This window comes from Pyrus communis, chromosome 8 (assembly GCF_963583255.1).
Source record: "Pyrus communis chromosome 8, drPyrComm1.1, whole genome shotgun sequence".
NCBI classification, from domain to species: Eukaryota; Viridiplantae; Streptophyta; class Magnoliopsida; order Rosales; family Rosaceae; genus Pyrus; species Pyrus communis.
In genome coordinates, this window is record NC_084810.1 from 18,501,700 (window position 1) to 18,520,316 (window position 18,617).

Genomic DNA, 18,617 nt, shown 5'->3' on the forward strand with positions numbered 1-18,617 from the left:
AGTTCAATATTTATAAAAGCCTATAGCCCCAGCCAACCAAACGTTTTCCTTGATCTTTATGATTGGTGAATTTTTCTAATTATTGATGCCACCAAATATCAACTTATTAATGAAAATGCTACCGCTTTTTTTTTTAATTCTTATTTTTATTAGATGGTTTTGTTTAATAAAATAAAGTTGTGAGACACTGAAACCCTTTTTATTCATAATTTTCCTTAAATTCGATAAGCTTTTTAGCTAAAATGGTATCTGCTTATTACTTTAGTTTTGATATTGAAAATCGATAAAAGTGGTTCCTGAGTTTTTAGCTTGAAACTCAAAACGATATGTGAGCGTCAACCCACATCCATCTGAGTTTGATCCACAAGTTTTGAGCGTTAACATAGGTCATTCATTTCTCAATTAATTGTTGTAACGGTCACGCCATTGATTCTTCAAATGAATAGGCTATTCATTTTTCAATTAATTAGTCCAACTAATTCTACCTATTGAGTAATTTAACAGATAGCCACACCACTATATAAAGGTGATTATGCCTCACATTGTAACACATTACAACAATTCTCTAATAGAATTTTGTCATTCACTCTCAAAGTACTTCCTTCTACAATACGTTATCAGCACTTTTTGCTCTGCAACCCCTTGAGAATTTATTCAAAATGGGGTTCCTCTATCTGCTTAGGAATCTTATGCATGACTTTATAGACCCACAGAAACAGCCGAATTTGGAGAGAGCCCACTATCAGATATGAATCTGACATCAGTTTGGAGACATTGTCTCACAATTTATCCGCACGCACAAGTCACTGAACGCATCATTAGCTGAATTGAATTTCTCATAACATATGACCAACCAAATAATTTCAAATCAAAGAAAATTACGTGATTTTATGCCTGAGCCAATTTGCTCAACCTGGGACGTAACCGCAAGCCAGGCTGCTATAGTTAGAGACTTGAAGCTATCAAGATTCAAACCCACTAAGAATTTGTAACTTCTAACGCCATACAAACAAAAGGGGATTCAATCGTTCAAACAGGAGCCCTTACGTGCAAAGATGAATTCTCTTAATCATTTGACCTACAACACATTTGCAAATGAAAAGATCTATTTCACTAGGAAAACTACTGGATGCATGGTGGTGGACAGCACCTTTTCTCATGTCACATTTTCTAGGAAAACTCCCTTCAATGATATCATATTTCAGCAAACATATTACGCTGAAGAAATTTTTTGCCGAACTAAGCCCGTGATCGTTTCTTGCAGTTCCACTTGAGTCTTCATTTTGTCGAAAGAAGTCCCGAGTTTAAATCTCTTTCATGTCATTAAGTAAAAACAAAAACAACAAACTTATCTTTGGCAAAAACTAGTACACATGGTAATTGCTTCCGGCATAAACTCGGACACATTACCATGTGGCTCTTCTTACGAGTGAAGGTTGGAGTCCTGACTCCAAGGACCGCGCCTCGTCTTCAGTTAGCTGTCGAGGTCAGAGTCCAAAAGAATCAAGGCTCAGGCGGATTACTAGCGGTGAGAAGATTGGAAACCAACCCTCCCACGCCACCGACAGCAAACCTGCCGGAAGGCTCTAGGATCCGTCTCTACTTTCCCTCTTCCTCCCATGCCACCCATTTCCAAGAATTGTTATGAGCTTGGATAAGTACCGCAAGTTCTAACAAAGGCTTTAAGCACCAACTCATCTATGTTGCTTATGCTTACAGTGCAGTACGAAGTGTGGATTCGCATCCTGTTGGGAAAGATGATTTATATAGAGCAAGACCTTGGAATGGATAAGCACAAGAGAGATAAGGTCACATGAATTATCAAGGTAAGTGTCGAAGAAAGTCCGTTTAACTTTGAAGAATGATGCATGTCTTATACGTGTAGCTTCGACATCAGAAAAGTTAGACTCTATGTAACCATAATGTTTATTTTGTTAATTTCATGGTAAATGGCGAAGAAAGTCCGTTTTAAGAACCATGCATGCCTTGTACGTGTTGCTTCCACATCAGACGAGTTGAATCAGTGTAACTGTGACTTTTTTTCATTAACTTTCATTGTAAGTGACGAAGAACCTCCGTTTTAAGAACAATGGATGCCTTGTATGTGTTGCTTCAACATCAGACAAGTTGAACTCTGTGTAATTGTAACATTTTTTTCATTATCTTTCATGGTAAGTGATGAATAATGTCAATTTGAAGAACCATGCATGCATTATAAGTGTAACTTCGATTAAAAAAAAAAAAAGTTAAACTCTAAATAACCGTACGTAACATTTGTTTGTTCAAAAAAAATAATAATAATAATAACTATAACATTTATTTTATTAAGAATAATACTTGCGTTTCCCCATTATAAAGATGAGCTCATTTCCCTACTTGCAAATAACATATCTTCACCCCCTAGAAACTTCATAATCAGAACAATGTAATTTCCTAGTTTTCATTTGAAGATCATCCTTACAAAAAAAATATTCTAATGGGAGATCGCTTAGTCTTACGTATCGAGTAAATCAATGGTGTAGGTACCAAAGTAACATATTAATGATGAATTGTCCATTTATGTGATACATATGAATGACTAAACGATCTTTGAGAAAATAATTTTGTATAGAAATGGTCTTCAAATAAAGATTAAAAAGTTGAACGTGTCCAATTATAAAATTTCTACGTGATGATATGTTATTTGTGGCCCCAATCATTTAGGTACGATTTGGGGGAATGCAAACCAAGGCAAGTGTCGAAGACAATTCGTTTAAAGAACCATGCATGCTTTATATGTGTAGCTTCGATATCATAAAAGTTAAACTCTGTGTAACTGTAACTTTTATTCACCACTGAATAAATAAGAAACACTCGATCTGCGGTGTTACCAAGTATTCAGTTCATTCAACTCATTTTAGGTCATGGTGCCAACTCAAAGATTAATTAATGCACTTGATTCATGTCTTTGAGCAATATTTTTCTTAGCTCAACCCAAAACCAACAAATTATGACTTAAATAGTTATTCCATTAATAATTTTTATTCTTCAAACAACACAAGATCATTGTCTTGGGTTTTCATAATATTGTAGATGCTAAAGTATTTAGTCTGGGAATTAAAATGCTTAAACTTTTAAGAGCCACCATTAAATTGATTTTGTGTTCTTAGCAAGGTAGCATTTAGTTTTTCCTTTTGTGCAAATTAAAAGGAAAACGTAACACTAAATAATTTCAAATTGAAATTATAGAGATCTCAGCACAGAACATTGACATGTTTTTAATAACTGTATATTATAATTGTATTGATGGAATTTGCATGCAGAAATTAACTATGTGGGAAGTACAAAACCCTAACTTTTATAAATTGTTTAGATAACGCGTAGTTGAACTAGGAGGTCAGACGAGAAACTAATACTTCATTTGCTCTAACAACAATACGTCTAATTACTCACTACTTGGTACCAGCACTGCTATCTTGAGGCTATACAATCTCAAATCTTGTATTAAACATAGGAAGCATACAAAATTCCAGGATATTTACAAAAATTATCGAAACTCATATCTCCGCTATAAGCTTAAACACGTGATGTCAGCCATTGATGACCTTACAATAAAGATTGGACTTCTGTGTGAATTTATGGTTCCTGGGAACTGCTCTAGTCATGTGACTCATGTCGACAATTAGGGCATCTGACGTTGCTCGGATGCAGTTTGCCATCTTCTTCTCCATCTCAAGGACTCGACGATGATGGAACTCCCACTCATTGCAACTCCCAACCCAGCAAATGTTGCGAGGAGAATACAAAGAACTGCTTGCACGCGGACCTGAAGCCACAACATAATGCAAAAGTATTTAACATTGGCATAAGATGACAGGACTTGGAATGCTACATTTATTTCAACAAGAAAATCATAGATAATAAGTGTAGCATATTGACTTCAAATAAATGTACATCACAGGATATGGGATACTAGTTGTTCAGAAGGGATTGAAGGTCCAAATAATAGCACAAAGCCATTTCTTAGTGTTCAGAGTGGTGCAAAAAGTTGATCGATATTTCTGATCTGATTTATAATGTGCATAAAAGTTTGTAAGCCACACTGAGAGCAGCAAATTATAAATAGGAGGTCGTTTGGGTTCCACTTCGATTACAAGAAAAGTGCGGAATGAACCTAAGAAAAACAAAGAAAAGATAACTTGCTGCAGAAAGAGCTTCTTACCAACGAGTAAAATATATGTGCAAATAGAACCACCAGAGCAAACTGAACCGATGCATAAACCCAGACAAATCTTCTTTGCACTGAACACAGAAGATTCAAAAGTTAGGGTAGTGAATCAACAATCTATAAGTCGGAATTTTGATCTTAAAAGAATATGATAAAAATTCACTGCCACGGTTGCACGAAAATATATCATGGCTTTATATTCTAATATTAAATGATTGCTCGTGTAGTTTCCTTCAGGACGATGCGTGTTACAATTCCTTGTAACCTATAAACTCAGAACGTGTGTTTTTCACACCACAAATGAGCACTCGAAGATTGCACAACTTAAGGAGAAAGGACGATTGTCAGCCTACCCATGGTTGATGAGGTCATGGATGAGAGGAGACCCAGTACACATGAAAATGGAAGAGAGATGGCAATTGCTCCAGTACCCATCTTCTCCACCTGCAGTGAACATGCATATTATGAAGGAGGCAGAAATATAAATTGACAACTCCGCAGTTTTGATTTCCAATCTTACCAGGAGCTGCTCAAGAAAGCAAAAGTAGGCAAGCATGCTGACAATGACAAGCACAGGCACTTCCTGCCAAACCCTGAAAAGATATGAACGAACAACATTAGCGCATGAATGTTTTTCTATGGATCATTTTTTTTCAGCGAGATTCTTTTATTGAGCTTATGGGATGCAAGATAATTATACAAGCATGTTTGTTTGTGAGGCATTGAACAATGAAAACTGTATAAATGCAAACACACTTGCCTGTACCCATTAGCATCTTCCTGCCCATATAAACTTGCACCAGCATTTCGAGCTCGAACACTTTGAATTCGTAATAGAGTGACAGGCAGGTTTTGAACCTCTTGCTTACACACATCACAGGTCTTGTTACCTTTGATGCTAAACCATTTAATAGCACATTCTTGGTGAGCCAGAGCAAGTTCACCTTTGCAACTGCATTCCATTTTGAGAGTCTCACCCCCTTCACACAGTTCCACAAGACAAATTCTACAGACGGCCTCTTCCTCAGATATGTCTTCACCATTATCATCATCTTTCCCTGAACCATGAGATCAATAAGATAGAGTAAGAGTTAACATAATAGCCTAAGCAAATTTTTTATACAACAAAGTTATAAGTCAGAAACGTTATCATATAAAACTTGATCAGCAGTCAGTGTTTATAACATAATCGTAACTAGACAAGAAAGATACCAGCATCTTCTGTTGGGGAACTAATTGATACATCATCTCCTTCCTTGACTCGAGGAGTGGAAGGAAATACACGAAAAAATGAATCCATCCTCCTTAAGTTCATTTCTTTATGGTTGACTGGGACTGAAAGTGAGCGAGCTATCTGTCTTTTGGATTCTTTCCTCTGTAAGATAAAAAGGAAACAAGCCCTTGTAATAGTAATACACATGTTTATAGATGGACATGACTAAGACGTTAGGTCATCTCTAACCAATCCGGCCAGAGGGCCATAGGGTTAAAAATAGCCCGAAATGACACGAAAACCGTCTCCAACCGAGGGCTAGGCCAAAGGGCTCGAGGGCCCTACCGGGCCAAAAACACCAAATCAAGCCAACCGGCTGGCCCAAATGAGCCAGCCAGCTAGCCCCAGGCTGGCCCAAATTTCAAATGCCAATGGCTACCGACGTCATGTTGACGCCAGTAGCCGTTGGATTTGAATTTTTTTTTTTTTTGGAACAAAATTTAAAAAAAAAAAATAATAATAAATAATAAAATTTTAAATTTAAGTTGTAGTTTTTAAATTTAAGTTGTTGTAGTATTTAAATAGAAATAATAAATTATGTTTGGCCTATGGCCCTTTGGCCCCCTCGGTTGGAGATGGTTTTTTGTCACAGGGCTATGTTTGGCCTATGGCCCTTTGGCCCCCTCAGCTGGAGATGGTATGAAATATGGCATGACACTGTTTAGTAAAATATAATTTCTTGGAGGTCTATAGGGCTAAAAGGAGCCCTCTGGCCCTCCTTCGGTTGGAGATGGCCTAAGAGCAAGTAGATTTGAGCAGCAAGATAATGGGGTACTCATAGAATTGGAAGGAATAGATGCTAGGGTACTAGATGAGGTTATAGTTCTAAGATATTCTTCACATGTTTGATGGCCTAGTTAACATGTATGCTATGTATGTACTAGTGATTAATTGAACAAGAACTTGAACACATCTAATGAAGCTACATCCATAATGCTAACAACCACGTGGTGGTGGGTTGATCAACTAGGTTAGATTAGACATTCTTGAGCAATAATGTCCAGAACTTACAATTGAATTCAGAGAGCCACCAACACTTCCGCCGTGTGCAGATTCTCGGAGTGCAAGTGCCATTGGAGTTACAGGTAGGGATGATGTTCTCTTCATCTTCGGTGTGAATAATTTTGTGAGAGACAGTGACCTTGAGATGGAAGCTTTTTCCCGAACTCCTGTAGAAGAACCTTCTGAAGCTAGGTTGGAAGCCTTCTCCGCATCAGCAGTACTTCGATACTTGAAGCTTAGTTTTGGTAAAAGAGATTTTATAGATGATTTGCCTTTAGCTGAAGAGGGCCCTGGCGATCCACTCATTCTTCCATCTACAGAACCAGGTGTCAAGAGAAAATTTACTTTCCTAGGAGTGGGACTCGGTGTTGGAGGCATCTTTATTGCAACAAAATCCTGAACACAATCTTCGGATGGTCTCGTGGGTATCTCCAGGTGGAGATTTTGTCGCTTCCATTGATGAACTTGGGGTGCTTCTTCAGCAACTACTACTGAATCTTCAACCTGAACAAACGAGGATAAAGAATGAATTGAAGAGGTTGTAAAATATGAGCAGAACGCAACACAGTATTTATTTTAGTTGCCAGCTTAGCAATCTTTTCTTGTTTCAAGTTTTTCAATAAATTAATCTGATTATACAAGATAGCAGTTCCGAAGACAGAAGTAACCAGCTGTATCAGATAGAAGTGTTGTATTAACTCATACGCTTGTTTAGAACCTACATTTTTGTATCCATTACTCGAAAATGTCTTCCAAGTCTTTTATGTAGTATTCTTTTTGTAGGCAGAAATTAATGAGGGAAAAAGAAAACAGCTTGATCCATGAAAGATAACGGTCACCATCACAATCAGTAATATCTGATGTACTTGATCATTTTTTTCTGAACTAGATTTAAATCTATTTCCTTATATCATTTATATACCAAGATTCCAGTTTCAAAGGTAAGTCATATATATCTCTCTGTCTCTGTGTGTGTGTGTGCAGGCAGCTGCATGAGAGGGATCCCCGTGGTTTGCAAGCCATGGGGATCACTTGTGGGGCCTAATCTGCAGTGTAGTTCAGTGAAGTGGCTCGTTTAATAACTGAACATATACCAGAAAACTTTCACTACTATGAATTTCTAATATCAGCCAATCTCACAATTCAAATCCGATACATTGTAACTTTAAAATGTTTGAACTTAGAGATTAGTAGTAATACAACAGGGGTATGTTTAAATGCACAACTGCTAGGTATTTCACCGTAGTCTCTATTATCGAAAACACATAAAACAATTTTATCATTTGATTTAGATTCACGCACATGTGGCAGTCAAACACTCACATTTGTACTGAAAACAACATAAACTGGATGTTGCTAAGATTATTGAGAGACATTAAAATCTCCACCACACTCATTTCGGCAAGACACCCGCAATTTTTTCTTCAGAGTACAAAATGTTAATCCAGTTTATTTACAGGATGTTGATTTGAAATTAATTGCACATGATCATGTTTAGGGAACTAACACATCAGGTCTGTCTTCGGTTCATTTCAGTAAGTAGATTGTACACCCATACAACTTTAATAACTTTTCTTATCAAAATTAAAAGAAAAAACTGCTATTGCATCACTGAAAAATTAAAGTTACAACTGTTGATTTGTAGACAAACTTTACATATTTGACAACTGGATTAGACATTCACAGTACAAATATAGTTTTGCAGTTTTGTGCATGATCTCTACCAATAATATTGTTTCAAATTGGTCATACCAATCAAAGAAAATGCCGGGAAACGGACGATTTCTTGACACCGTAATGATTCACAAACCCAGTAGTAGAAATCCAAAAGAATAACAGAATTAACAATCAAATTGATCCCAATAACTTCCTGTTTATTTTTTCTTTGGCTTGTGAACAAACAGAGAACAAGAGCATCGGAAAACAGATGATCCAAGCAAAAGACATGAAACAAACAATCAATTAATCATCTGAGGTAAATAAACGAGTAAACATACTTACAAACTAGCTCATGATTAGCTCAAAACACAGGGAAAATGGCTATTGCAGAATTACAAAGTGAGTGAAATTGTAAACTGTAAATAGTAAATAGAAGCAGAAAGTTTGTACCTTGTCAAGTGGCACGTCAACTTCTCCTTGCCCCTGGCATGAACTTTGACCATGATCATGCTTTTCTTCCTCAGTTCCCATTCTCTCTCTCTCTCTCTCTCTCTCATACAATCCCACAAACCAAACAAAACCCAATTCAGAACACCCTTCAAACAACAAGCCTATGCATCCCAATCTCAAAAATAAACCCAAAAAAAGAGAAAAAAAATAAAGAGATTAAAAGGAAAAAAAAGAGAGAAATTGGAATTTTGAGTTATGGAGATGTAGGTTTCTTGGGGTCTGAGGGAGGGTGAGTGGAAGGGAAGGAAGGGAAAAGCAAGTAGGATTGGTGAAAGGAGAGGAAAGGACACTTGGAGATGCTGCTGAATGCACATTTATGGCAAAAGGTAGTGGGGGGTTGGAGGGGGGTGGCCTACTCTGCCTACACTGCCTCTCTCCACTCTTTCCTTCCCTCAGCAGTGAGTGTCACATTCATTGTGCGCGCGGACTCCCGTCAATTTTTGGGGGGCTTTTTTGACACGCTAACTCCACCCCCTTGTCATACGTACTCTGCTTGCTTTAACAATTTTTTCTTTGACCACTCCGATCTATCCGAAAATCACCCCTAATTACTCCGATACTATTTGGGTGAGGAACTTTAAAATATCAAGAAATTTAAGTATAAGAAATAGATCATAAAAAATAAGATGTGGAATTATCAAAAAACATGTGAGAAGGATTTTCAATGAATACTTGAAAGGAGGAAATGTGGTGGGGAACCTTGGGCCTCGGTGAGAGGGTCACAAAGGTGCTTGATTTCTACTATGACATTAACCCTCTTTTTTTTTTTATATAGCACTCGGTCGGCTGGTTATGTTTTGTTACATGTACGCTAAATCAGTGTCGCGTGAATAAACAGACGTTATATGAACAACAAATAAGCAAAATGCGACCGGCGTGATATCAATTTTGTTCGGTGTGAAATAAAAACAGTTCACAGTATCACGTCAGAGAATAATTGTTAAATTAAAATGAGTTAATAGTAACTAATTTTAACTTTAAAGTTATTTTTGCTCACTTTTAAAAGAGAGATGCCAATGGTCCAATACAGTCTAAGACTTTGTTCTTTTTCTTAAAAGGAGGTTGGTTTCATTTTAGTTTGTCACAAGAACTTGGTGCGTCTGTTAAAGTTGTTGGGTTCAGAATTCATCCATCCTCGTTGAAGTGGAGGTGCATTTTGGTTGGACCTATCAGAATATCAATTTTGCTACTTTAAATAACATGGTCGTTGCTACTATTTTAGAACATGGTTTCATTTCATACAAATGAATGAATATACGCTTATTGACATAAATCTTAAATTTGACCTTCAACCAATCAATTTGAGTGTGTGTAAAAGAGGCATCCAATAGGAATATTGGGTTTGAATTTGGGATTAACCCTTAAACATGGATCTTGGTAGCCTTTTATCCTAATTTTATTCATTTAATTACATATTATTTATCGTTGTGAAGGAGTTTATACTAAAATAAATGTTTAATATCCAAACTTTGATGTGCAAATCTCTTTCTCATCATTGCATTATGTTACAAAATAACAAGATTTACTATGTTTATGTTTCTAGTGTATTAATTCTGATATCCATTTATATTATAACACGTGAATTAGTAACATTAATAATAATATAAGAACCGAAAAATTAATCTTCTCGAGATGACATTGCCTAGAAAGAAACATTTCTCCTAACCTGTAAGTTAAACTTAACTTATTTTTACCAAATGAATAGTAATTTGCTTGGTGGGAAGAAATCATAAGGGAGGAGAAATGGCTGCACCGAGTAATAATAGTGCACCTGGCGGCAGTGATGGTAAATAAGATGACTTACAGAATCATAAAAGTATCACATCAGCACGGTGAGTGATGAGGGCACTAAGCCTACTAATTTACAAAAGCCACAGTTTTGTTTTTATTCCCAATCTTTTTAACATTATCTCATATTAATTGTTTATAACTTTCTTAGGTAGTTAATGCATTCGTAATCAAAGTCTACAAAAATCTTAATTAGAAACCCCAGCACTTCGCTTTTCCCTGCAGTGCTTTTATAAAGGGCCTCTCAAGCTCCAGTTTCTTGGGCGGGAGACCCTGCTTTTCAAAGTTCCATCTTCCTTGCTGGTTAAAAAAGCACTTAGACTTGAGTCAACAGTCTCTGTTGCTTCCCTAACATGATTAAGACATTTAATCTAAATATTACTATTACGCTATATAGACATAATAGAGTTCAAATGTTTGCATTCTTATTGATTATTATTTATTAGAGACGAGCTTGAGGCAGTGTTTTATGATAATTATAATCTAATACAATTCATGTAGTCAGTTAAATGATGAGTATTTTAAGAACAAAATGAAATAATCTCGGTTACAATCGAATCTTTCTCTTGTGTTAGACGGTAAACTTGATTGAGGAAAAAGAGAGAGAGAGGCTTTGATAAAGTTATGGGTAACCTAGTGCTCAGTTAAGTGATGAGTATTTTAAGAACAAAATGAAATAATCTCGGTTACAACCGAATCTTTCTTTTGTGTTAGACGGTAAACTTGATTGAGGAAAAAGAGAGAGAGAGGCTTTGATAAAGTTATGGGTAACCTAGTGCGTAGTATAATCCAAATCAATCATATTTTCGCCTTTCTCACGGTGGTGGTGCTAGTTGTTGTTGTCACCACAAATATTATCACAAATCATAAATTAGAGATCATCATATGTGGGAAGAAACAAGCCTACCAAGTGCCACGTGCCTGCTTAAAGTCCGAAATGGCTGCTAAACAAGATAAAACAATGATTTAAATTGAAAAAGTGAAACCCAATGGAGCTTCCAATTAAACAATAATGTTCCAAACCTAATTGAAATTATTGAAAGACTCCATCATATGAAGGATTTTCATGTAACAAGATGTTATTGTGATGAGTTAATATTATTAGAATAAGTCAATCACACATAGTTATATTGAAAAGTTAAAATGAATAGCAACGTGTGATTCATTTAAAATGTTATATTGAAAAGTTAAAAAGACTAGCAACGTATGATTCATTTAAAATACTGTTTGAATATGACTAATAGTTATTTAATACAAACTCCAAAGTAAAAATTTGTTATGCTTTTTCCTCCTTTCCAGTACAAATTATGCGGGAGGTATCCTTAGCTGTCAGCGGCCAATGAATTTAAAAGAAGAGAAAGCAAAAGAGAGAAAAAGAAGCATGAGGAAAAGCAGTATTCAAATATCATAATCGGAACTCTATGATCATCTAAAGACCATCCTTAAAAACATTCATTCGATTTGAAGAATATTTAGTCATCCATATAAATCAAACAAATTAACTGTTCATCACGAAGATGTTATTTGTTATCATAACCCATCGTTTTCTTCAATACATGAATTGTTAAACAATCTACAAAATGAATAAATTTTCCTATGCATGCCCTTTAAACGCTGATAAAGATGATGAATAATTTTGAATATGACGTTTGTATATTTAAATGATTTCACTCCTTCATTAAATGAGAAAAATAAAGGTTGTAGTTTAAACAGCCCAAGCCAAATATTATGTTGTTGAATTAACCATCCAGTCACATCGTTTGTTATCAAAAGTGTGAGATTTCTTTCCTCTTGGATTTCTTTCCTAATAGGACTCCACTGGAACATCGTTTTTAAAGGATGGCACATCTCATAAGGCTAGGCCATTGAAGTTTGGACATGTAAAACACTTTTGGGACACCACCTCCCAGCTCCTCTCACCGTAAAAGAGCAGTTGGTCGTTGGATCAATGTGCATAGGTAACACTAATTCAACAAATGAAAATATGCACTCGTGAAAAACGAAAGTCTGTCGAGCATTCAAATACTTCAACGCTACAAAACTGGTAGATGCTAATTGAAAACTAACTGTAAAATTCTGTCAAAATTTTGTTAGTAAACGAAATAAATTATTTGTTGAACCATTCAGATTGGTGTGATCAGCTGCATGCCTACCTCTCAAGGAGCATTACTAATTCACAGTGTACGGTATGTGGGAAAATGTCAACAGCCATTGCTTTTACAGGACGGAAAGGCTCTGAAGCAGGCATAGACTTGGTTCTGTGCCGTGCTAGGCCAGCACTGCCCATGTTTCTCCATGCTCTATTGTTCTTGTTCTTGTCGATTTTCTCAGGAGAAGGTGTGCAAAGCTCGATTGCATTTGCCACCAACGTTTCAGGATTGCAGGAAATGTAGCTATACCAAATAGGAAAAGAAAGTCAGCTTCCGGTACTGAAATAAATGAAGGCAAAAAAAACACAGCAAAGTATGTGAACTTACACAAGCTTCCGTAGATCAGCATGAGTCCTCAGTGCTTTGATCACCTACATATTTCAGACCAATCATCAGGTTCAACAGTCTTGGGAAATATCTTGTCACAAACATACAACAAAAGCTACTAAACATATAGACATCGTTGATGCTCACGTCAATAGCCAATATCATATCACAGTCCGCAATCAGAGAAAACCAATTAGGAAATGTTGTTCAGCGGAAAACATAAACAAAAAAGAACATAATTTTTGCATAAACAGTTTACTAGATTTTAAAAGAAGTTAAAAAAGACTATTTAGAACCATGGAAAGACAATTACTCCGAACATTTCCAGAAGTGAGCCTATTTTGTGAGTCGAGGGAAAAAAAAAAAAAGACCACAACTGCAGTATTTAACACCAGTTAATGGATAAGAGTTTTTGATGCACTCATAAAAAGATAAGCGTATTTGATAAGAACAAGGAACAGCTTGTAGGCTACCAGTGGAAGGGTCTCCAAAAACCTGGAAAACATTTGAAGGGAATAATTTGCTACCTCCATATACTTTCAGTCTTTGATATTCTGATCAAAGATTTCAAGTGAGCAAGCTAGCCCAAACAAAGCTGACACTTTAAAAAAGGTTAAAGTTTTCAAGGTTCGCATGGGCCAAACTGAAAATTTTCCAATCAAATTCACATGCTGGTCGAGCAAAACGTGTGTCAAAAAGAGTGCACAATTCTCAGAGAATCATATGGAATGCACCAGAGTGTTACTCACAGTGGGGTGAAGTCCGTTTCGTGGAGGATCAACAATAGCAACAACATTACTGAAACATTTGACTGGAGTTTTCCCCTTTTCAGAAGTGCAACTGCTTTGAGGTTGGCTTCTCACTTCCTGCTTGTCAATTTCTAAACCCTCAGATGCAGTGTCAAGCTCATGGCTTGAACTCTCCTCAGGGTTGGGTTTATTGTCCACTGAGATTGCTTTCTCGCCCTCGGTAACTATAACTTTATCACTACCTTCAGTGACATGATCGTCTTGTTTCTGAGGTGCAATTGTGTACTCTTCCAACAAAGACCGCATCACATCCTCTGCCTGTCGTTTCACAGACGACAATAATACAAAATAAACATTAAAAAAAAAAAAAAAAAAAAAAAAAAAACTTTATTACCTTCAGCTACCTTAGTCAAAGAAACTACAAATTCTACAAAAAAGGATAATGAATTGACTGGAAGATAAGAAATGGTATAGGGATTTATTATCTCCAATTTTCTTTCAATGGTGTATTGTACTTTTCACAGGATCGAAAGGCGCAATGGATAACTTAATATAAATCACAACCCGAATTCTCACCTTCGCACAGACAAATCTACAGTTCTTTATGTCATTAATTTCAGAATTCCTACGAGCATCTGAAACCGCAGAAGCATTCATTTCAATGCCAACAACCTGGAAAACATTCGTAGGGAAAACAGTCTTAGTCCATAGGGGGGAAATAAAAAATAACAAGTTTTTGTTTTCATATGCAGATGATATGGAACCTGACATTCTGACAGAGTTATAATTTTTCTATCATTTACCGACTCTAAAAGAAGGGCACGGACTGATCAGTTTATTTATGAAATAAAACTGGTTTCTGTTTCCTTCTCTGTGTTTCATGATGAATGATGAGGACTGAAAAGTTCATAGCACCAATATAATAGGCATACGTTTTTCAACTTTATAAGATACTCTAACCGCTCCGAAAGCGTGAAAATGACAAAAAAATGAGAATCAGGATTTCGAATATTACCATACCAACATGGTGTGCTAAAGTCAGCCCAATTGTTCCAGTCCCACAACATACATCAAATAGCAAGGTATCAGGACCCAACTGAGCCCAATCCCCCGCAAGCGAGTAAAGCTTCTCTGCAGCAGGGGTATTAACCTGCAGTAGAGTTGGATTCAGGACTAATTAGTATTGCGAGGAAAACTCTTTTCAGATGAGCTGATCAATATAGCAAGCTGATGACCAACCTGGAAAAAGGCTGTTGGTGATATACAGAACTTAAGATTGTTTATATAGTCATGAATTTTTGGTTCTACAACATTGTCAGCGGACTGCGTTTCGGAACCACCTTCTGCTTTAGGTATAGATAATGAGCGCAGTGGAGCATCAGCTGGAGCTGCATTCGATATTCCTTGGTGATCCTGAAAAAAGGGTAAACCATGATACTGAGCACAACACATGTAAAAACTGAAGAGACAATATTGCTCTATCATCAATTAAGGGGAGCAACATATTCTCTTGGTAGCAGTCTGTCATGAGACTAAGACATCATCGAGTCGAATTCAGCCATGACATTCTTACTACTTTCAGCTGGGATAAGTTTATAACAAACCTAGACTACAAGGATTTTGTACCTGGTTATCAAAAAATAAGGATTTAGTACCTGAATAACTAAAAACATTAGTGGCAAAGATGGAGAGCTAGCAGCAGCTCCTGCAGCAAAAGCTTGAGCCAACCTCTCATATTCACTGGTTATTTGTGCATCATCAAATCCGCTACTGGAAACCTATGTACAGAGAGGGTGAAAACATCAAAATTACGGTTACATGGTTTTACCATTCAATTTTTTTTTGAACTATAAAAGAAGGCTTATAGGGGAAAATAAAGAAAAGACGCATGTAAATCCTGATGCAGGTTCGCACACACTAACCTGAACAATAAGCATGACCTCCATAATATTGGCCTCACAATGTTCAGAATCAGTAGCAATGCCTGGTTTCCTCCCTTCTCGAACCTTAGAAGAAAAATCACGAGACAGAATATTCAGTGATTGGGAGAACAATATTACTTATCAGGTGCATATCAACAGTATATGAGCATTGGGTACTTCGAAAGACAGTGATACTTGTCATACAAATTTTTTTTCCAAGTATAGCCTCTATTTTACAACACCTACCGTCAATTGGCGCCAGAATCCAATATTCTTAAATCTGTTCCAAATTGGTAAACTTGAATGTTGCAGAAATTCCTTAAATATTGAAGCATATTGGGAAGAAATTCTGGAAACATTTGGGCAGTCAAAGGGTTCTTCAACTGCTGTAACACCCTCCCTGGAAATATTTAATTTAGTGAAAAATCTATTCGAAGAACAAAAAAAAAAAAAAAAAAAAAAAAAAACAACAGAAAAGTCTATTGACAGTGAATTACCTAAAGTTTCCAAGCATAAACCCCACAGTAATTTTTCCCTGTAAAGAATACCCAACTGAAAATTCACACTTGTTCCGATATCCTTTTACAACTGGGGACGCTAGTATACCCTCTAAACTGCAGGGAAGGCCACCTACAATCATCAAAATGCAAAGGGTGAATCCCTAGTCAAATTTTGTTGCAAGCACAATGGAAAAATTGGAGCAATCAAGCGCTTTGACCCACTATCATCTCTAAAACATTAATAAAACAATCAAATGAGTTTCAATAAGTTCACAGGTAATGTATGAAGATTACCTATCTCCCTAGACTTGAGTATCCATTCTGGAAGTGGAATACCATCAGGACAAGCTTTACGAGCGTTCCTCGTCTGCAAAATAAAAGTTGCACCAGTAAATAAGTCATTTTTCGGTGCGTGTGAACAAATATATAGATGCTAATTATAATACCAAAAATTACGATATTAAAAGAAATAATATAAACAAGCACCACTGACAAGTCTTTTGAGAATCTGCATAAGAGAGCTCTTTTTATGCTCCAACTGATCATCATAAGACATATGAGCTAGGGGAGTCACGACTTTCCGGGCACTTCGTCCAGTAAGCCCATCACCATCCTCAGCCCCATTTGCAGTCATAGAGTCTTCCACATTCTCCCCATCTAATCCAACACCTGGGATTTGAGGTGCCATTATCGATTTCGTTCTCTTTTCGAACGATCTGGGAATGACATCCGCAACCTTCATAACTTTGTTGCCAATCGATATTCCTTCCAGGTCCTGCCACATAGAGATTTTCAAGTGACAGTGAACATGTCAATTTGAACACAATAAAGTTTGAAATTATATGTTTGTGCAAGTCAGGGGATACCTTCACAGCATTTTGTAATTGCTCTGCATTCTCAAAACTCACAAAACCTAAAGCCATGCCTTTCTTCTTCTTCGCCGACTTAAATCCGACTCCCTGCAATGCACTACCAAAAAATCACAATCCCAAACTTCGAAATTCGAAACCCGAAAAATAAAAATCACTAAGAAAAATACTTGCCTTCTCACTGAGAAATTCTTTCAGTTTCTCGGACTTCCAATTCCTCGGCAAATGCACCAGGCACTTGCTCAGCTCGGGATCCAAACCCCCAGCATCGCCGCCGTCTCCGTCTTCATCGATGGCCTCCGTCATCATCACATTGTCCAAAGCCACGCACTCCTCAATCTCCTCCTCCAACTTCTGCTTCTTGGCGCGCTCGGATGTCGGGTCCCACGTGTTGTCGGGTCGGGGACGGAGCTCCGCCTCGCCGTGTGCGTAGCGGCACTCGCTTCCGTGGCCGCAGGTTTTGGCCTCGCGCCTGAAAAAGGAGCAGAGGCTGGTCTTCCATAGAGGGGGCGCGGCGGAAGGGTTTTGGACGTCGTCGTTAACCTCTCGCTTGCGTTTGTCGCCGGATACGACGTCGTCGGGCGGTTGGGTTGCTGGGTCCTGTGGCGGTTGGGGTTGATCGGTTGAACCGTGCCCGTTGAGTGGGGATGGTGGGTTTAGGAGTTCAGTTGCGGACGGTTCGGCAGTTGGAGTTGGAGTTGAAGACATTGCGAAAGTAATGGAGTTGTCTGCTAACTTGGAGTGCGAAAGTAATGGAGTTGTCTGCTAAACTTGGAGGTCAAGTGGTTCCTTGTACTTAGGTTTGCACTTTGTAACTATATTTATGTAATTTGGGAAAATTTTTGAAATGTTAAATAAACGCACATCTTTTTAAATTTGACCAGTTAACTAAATTTCAAAGCGATTTGTCATATTAATTTTTCAAAATTATTAATTTATCATCTCATAAGTTTAAGAATAAGTTGCATATGAATTTTGTTAAGTGTTATTTCGATCATTTCAATACTTCACTTTCTTTCTATTAAGTTATCTTCGACAAAAATAATTCTAGATTTTTTTCAAAATAAAAAATAAATAAATAATTGATCTCGGATATTATGATTTAAGGGTTTGACGTTAAGAAAAAGGGAATAACATACACTCACTTTTGTATTTCTAAGTGAATGCTCAAAATATAGTCACTTAAAGTTAGATGATATATTCATATTAAAATGTTTGAAAAAAAATCTTCAATGGAAGTTATGTGTAAAGCACATGACTTATTTTGAATGGAAAACCAACGGAGTCAGCATAAGATGACAACTTAATGATTCAGAAAGTTGGTATGATAAATCGCTTAAAATTTTTAGTTTATATAAAATTGAAAGAGGCGTATAAGTTTATATGACATTTCAATAATTTTTTATGTGATAACTAAGTTACGTACAACTATATCCAATATTTTTTTTAAATATATTATTTCTCTTCAAAAAAAAAAAATGTTTTACCTGCGTACTTCGTTGCTATTTTATTTCATGTAATTGCTATACGGGTGGATTACAAATTTGAGAGTGTCTAAGTATTACAGAGATTACCCTTCAAATTGAATATTTATTTTTTTTAATATTTAAAAAAAAGAATACTATTTACACAAATCTAAACTTCCTATTAATAAAACTCTC

At 36.7% G+C, this 18,617-nt stretch overlaps 2 protein-coding genes across 2 annotated transcripts; both read right to left on the minus strand.

The window, feature by feature from the left end:
* Window positions 1–3,455: 3,455 nt before the first annotated feature.
* Window positions 3,456–8,906, minus strand: LOC137742380 (uncharacterized). Its single transcript, XM_068482234.1, has 8 exons — window positions 8,592–8,906; window positions 6,492–6,986; window positions 5,420–5,582; window positions 4,968–5,265; window positions 4,728–4,800; window positions 4,561–4,651; window positions 4,202–4,281; window positions 3,456–3,805 (listed from the first exon to the last, which is right to left on the minus strand). Exons 1-8 carry the CDS (start codon window positions 8,670–8,672, stop codon window positions 3,662–3,664), a joined length of 1,425 nt encoding a protein of 474 aa, XP_068338335.1. The 5' UTR covers window positions 8,673–8,906; the 3' UTR covers window positions 3,456–3,661.
* A 3,559-nt stretch (window positions 8,907–12,465) lies between these two features.
* On the minus strand, window positions 12,466–17,697 carry LOC137742797 (zinc finger CCCH domain-containing protein 24-like). Its single transcript, XM_068482751.1, has 14 exons — window positions 17,131–17,697; window positions 16,954–17,046; window positions 16,581–16,862; window positions 16,382–16,454; window positions 16,085–16,217; window positions 15,834–15,987; window positions 15,588–15,671; window positions 15,321–15,443; window positions 14,905–15,078; window positions 14,681–14,815; window positions 14,242–14,337; window positions 13,666–13,983; window positions 12,917–12,960; window positions 12,466–12,832 (listed from the first exon to the last, which is right to left on the minus strand). Exons 1-14 carry the CDS (start codon window positions 17,662–17,664, stop codon window positions 12,589–12,591), a joined length of 2,487 nt encoding a protein of 828 aa, XP_068338852.1. The 5' UTR covers window positions 17,665–17,697; the 3' UTR covers window positions 12,466–12,588.
* Between the last annotated feature and the right edge of the window lie 920 nt (window positions 17,698–18,617).

What these genes read in the sequence shown, in the direction of transcription:
- LOC137742380 (XM_068482234.1), bottom strand. Translation starts at nt 8,672, where the DNA reads ATGGGAACTGAGGAAGAAAAGCATGATCATGGTCAAAGTTCATGCCAG. An exon ending in CATGACCTCATCAACCATGG is followed by an intron (nt 4,282 to 4,560) that starts GTAGGCTGACAA and finishes TTCTGTGTTCAG; the next exon opens with TGCAAAGAAGATTTGTCTGG. An exon ending in CACATATATTTTACTCGTTG is followed by an intron (nt 3,806 to 4,201) that starts GTAAGAAGCTCT and finishes TTGTGGCTTCAG; the next exon opens with GTCCGCGTGCAAGCAGTTCT.
- LOC137742797 (XM_068482751.1), bottom strand. Translation starts at nt 17,664, where the DNA reads ATGTCTTCAACTCCAACTCCAACTGCCGAACCGTCCGCAACTGAACTC. An exon ending in AATTACAAAATGCTGTGAAG is followed by an intron (nt 16,863 to 16,953) that starts GTATCCCCTGAC and finishes TCTATGTGGCAG; the next exon opens with GACCTGGAAGGAATATCGAT. An exon ending in TTTATGCTTGGAAACTTTAG is followed by an intron (nt 15,988 to 16,084) that starts GTAATTCACTGT and finishes AAATATTTCCAG; the next exon opens with GGAGGGTGTTACAGCAGTTG.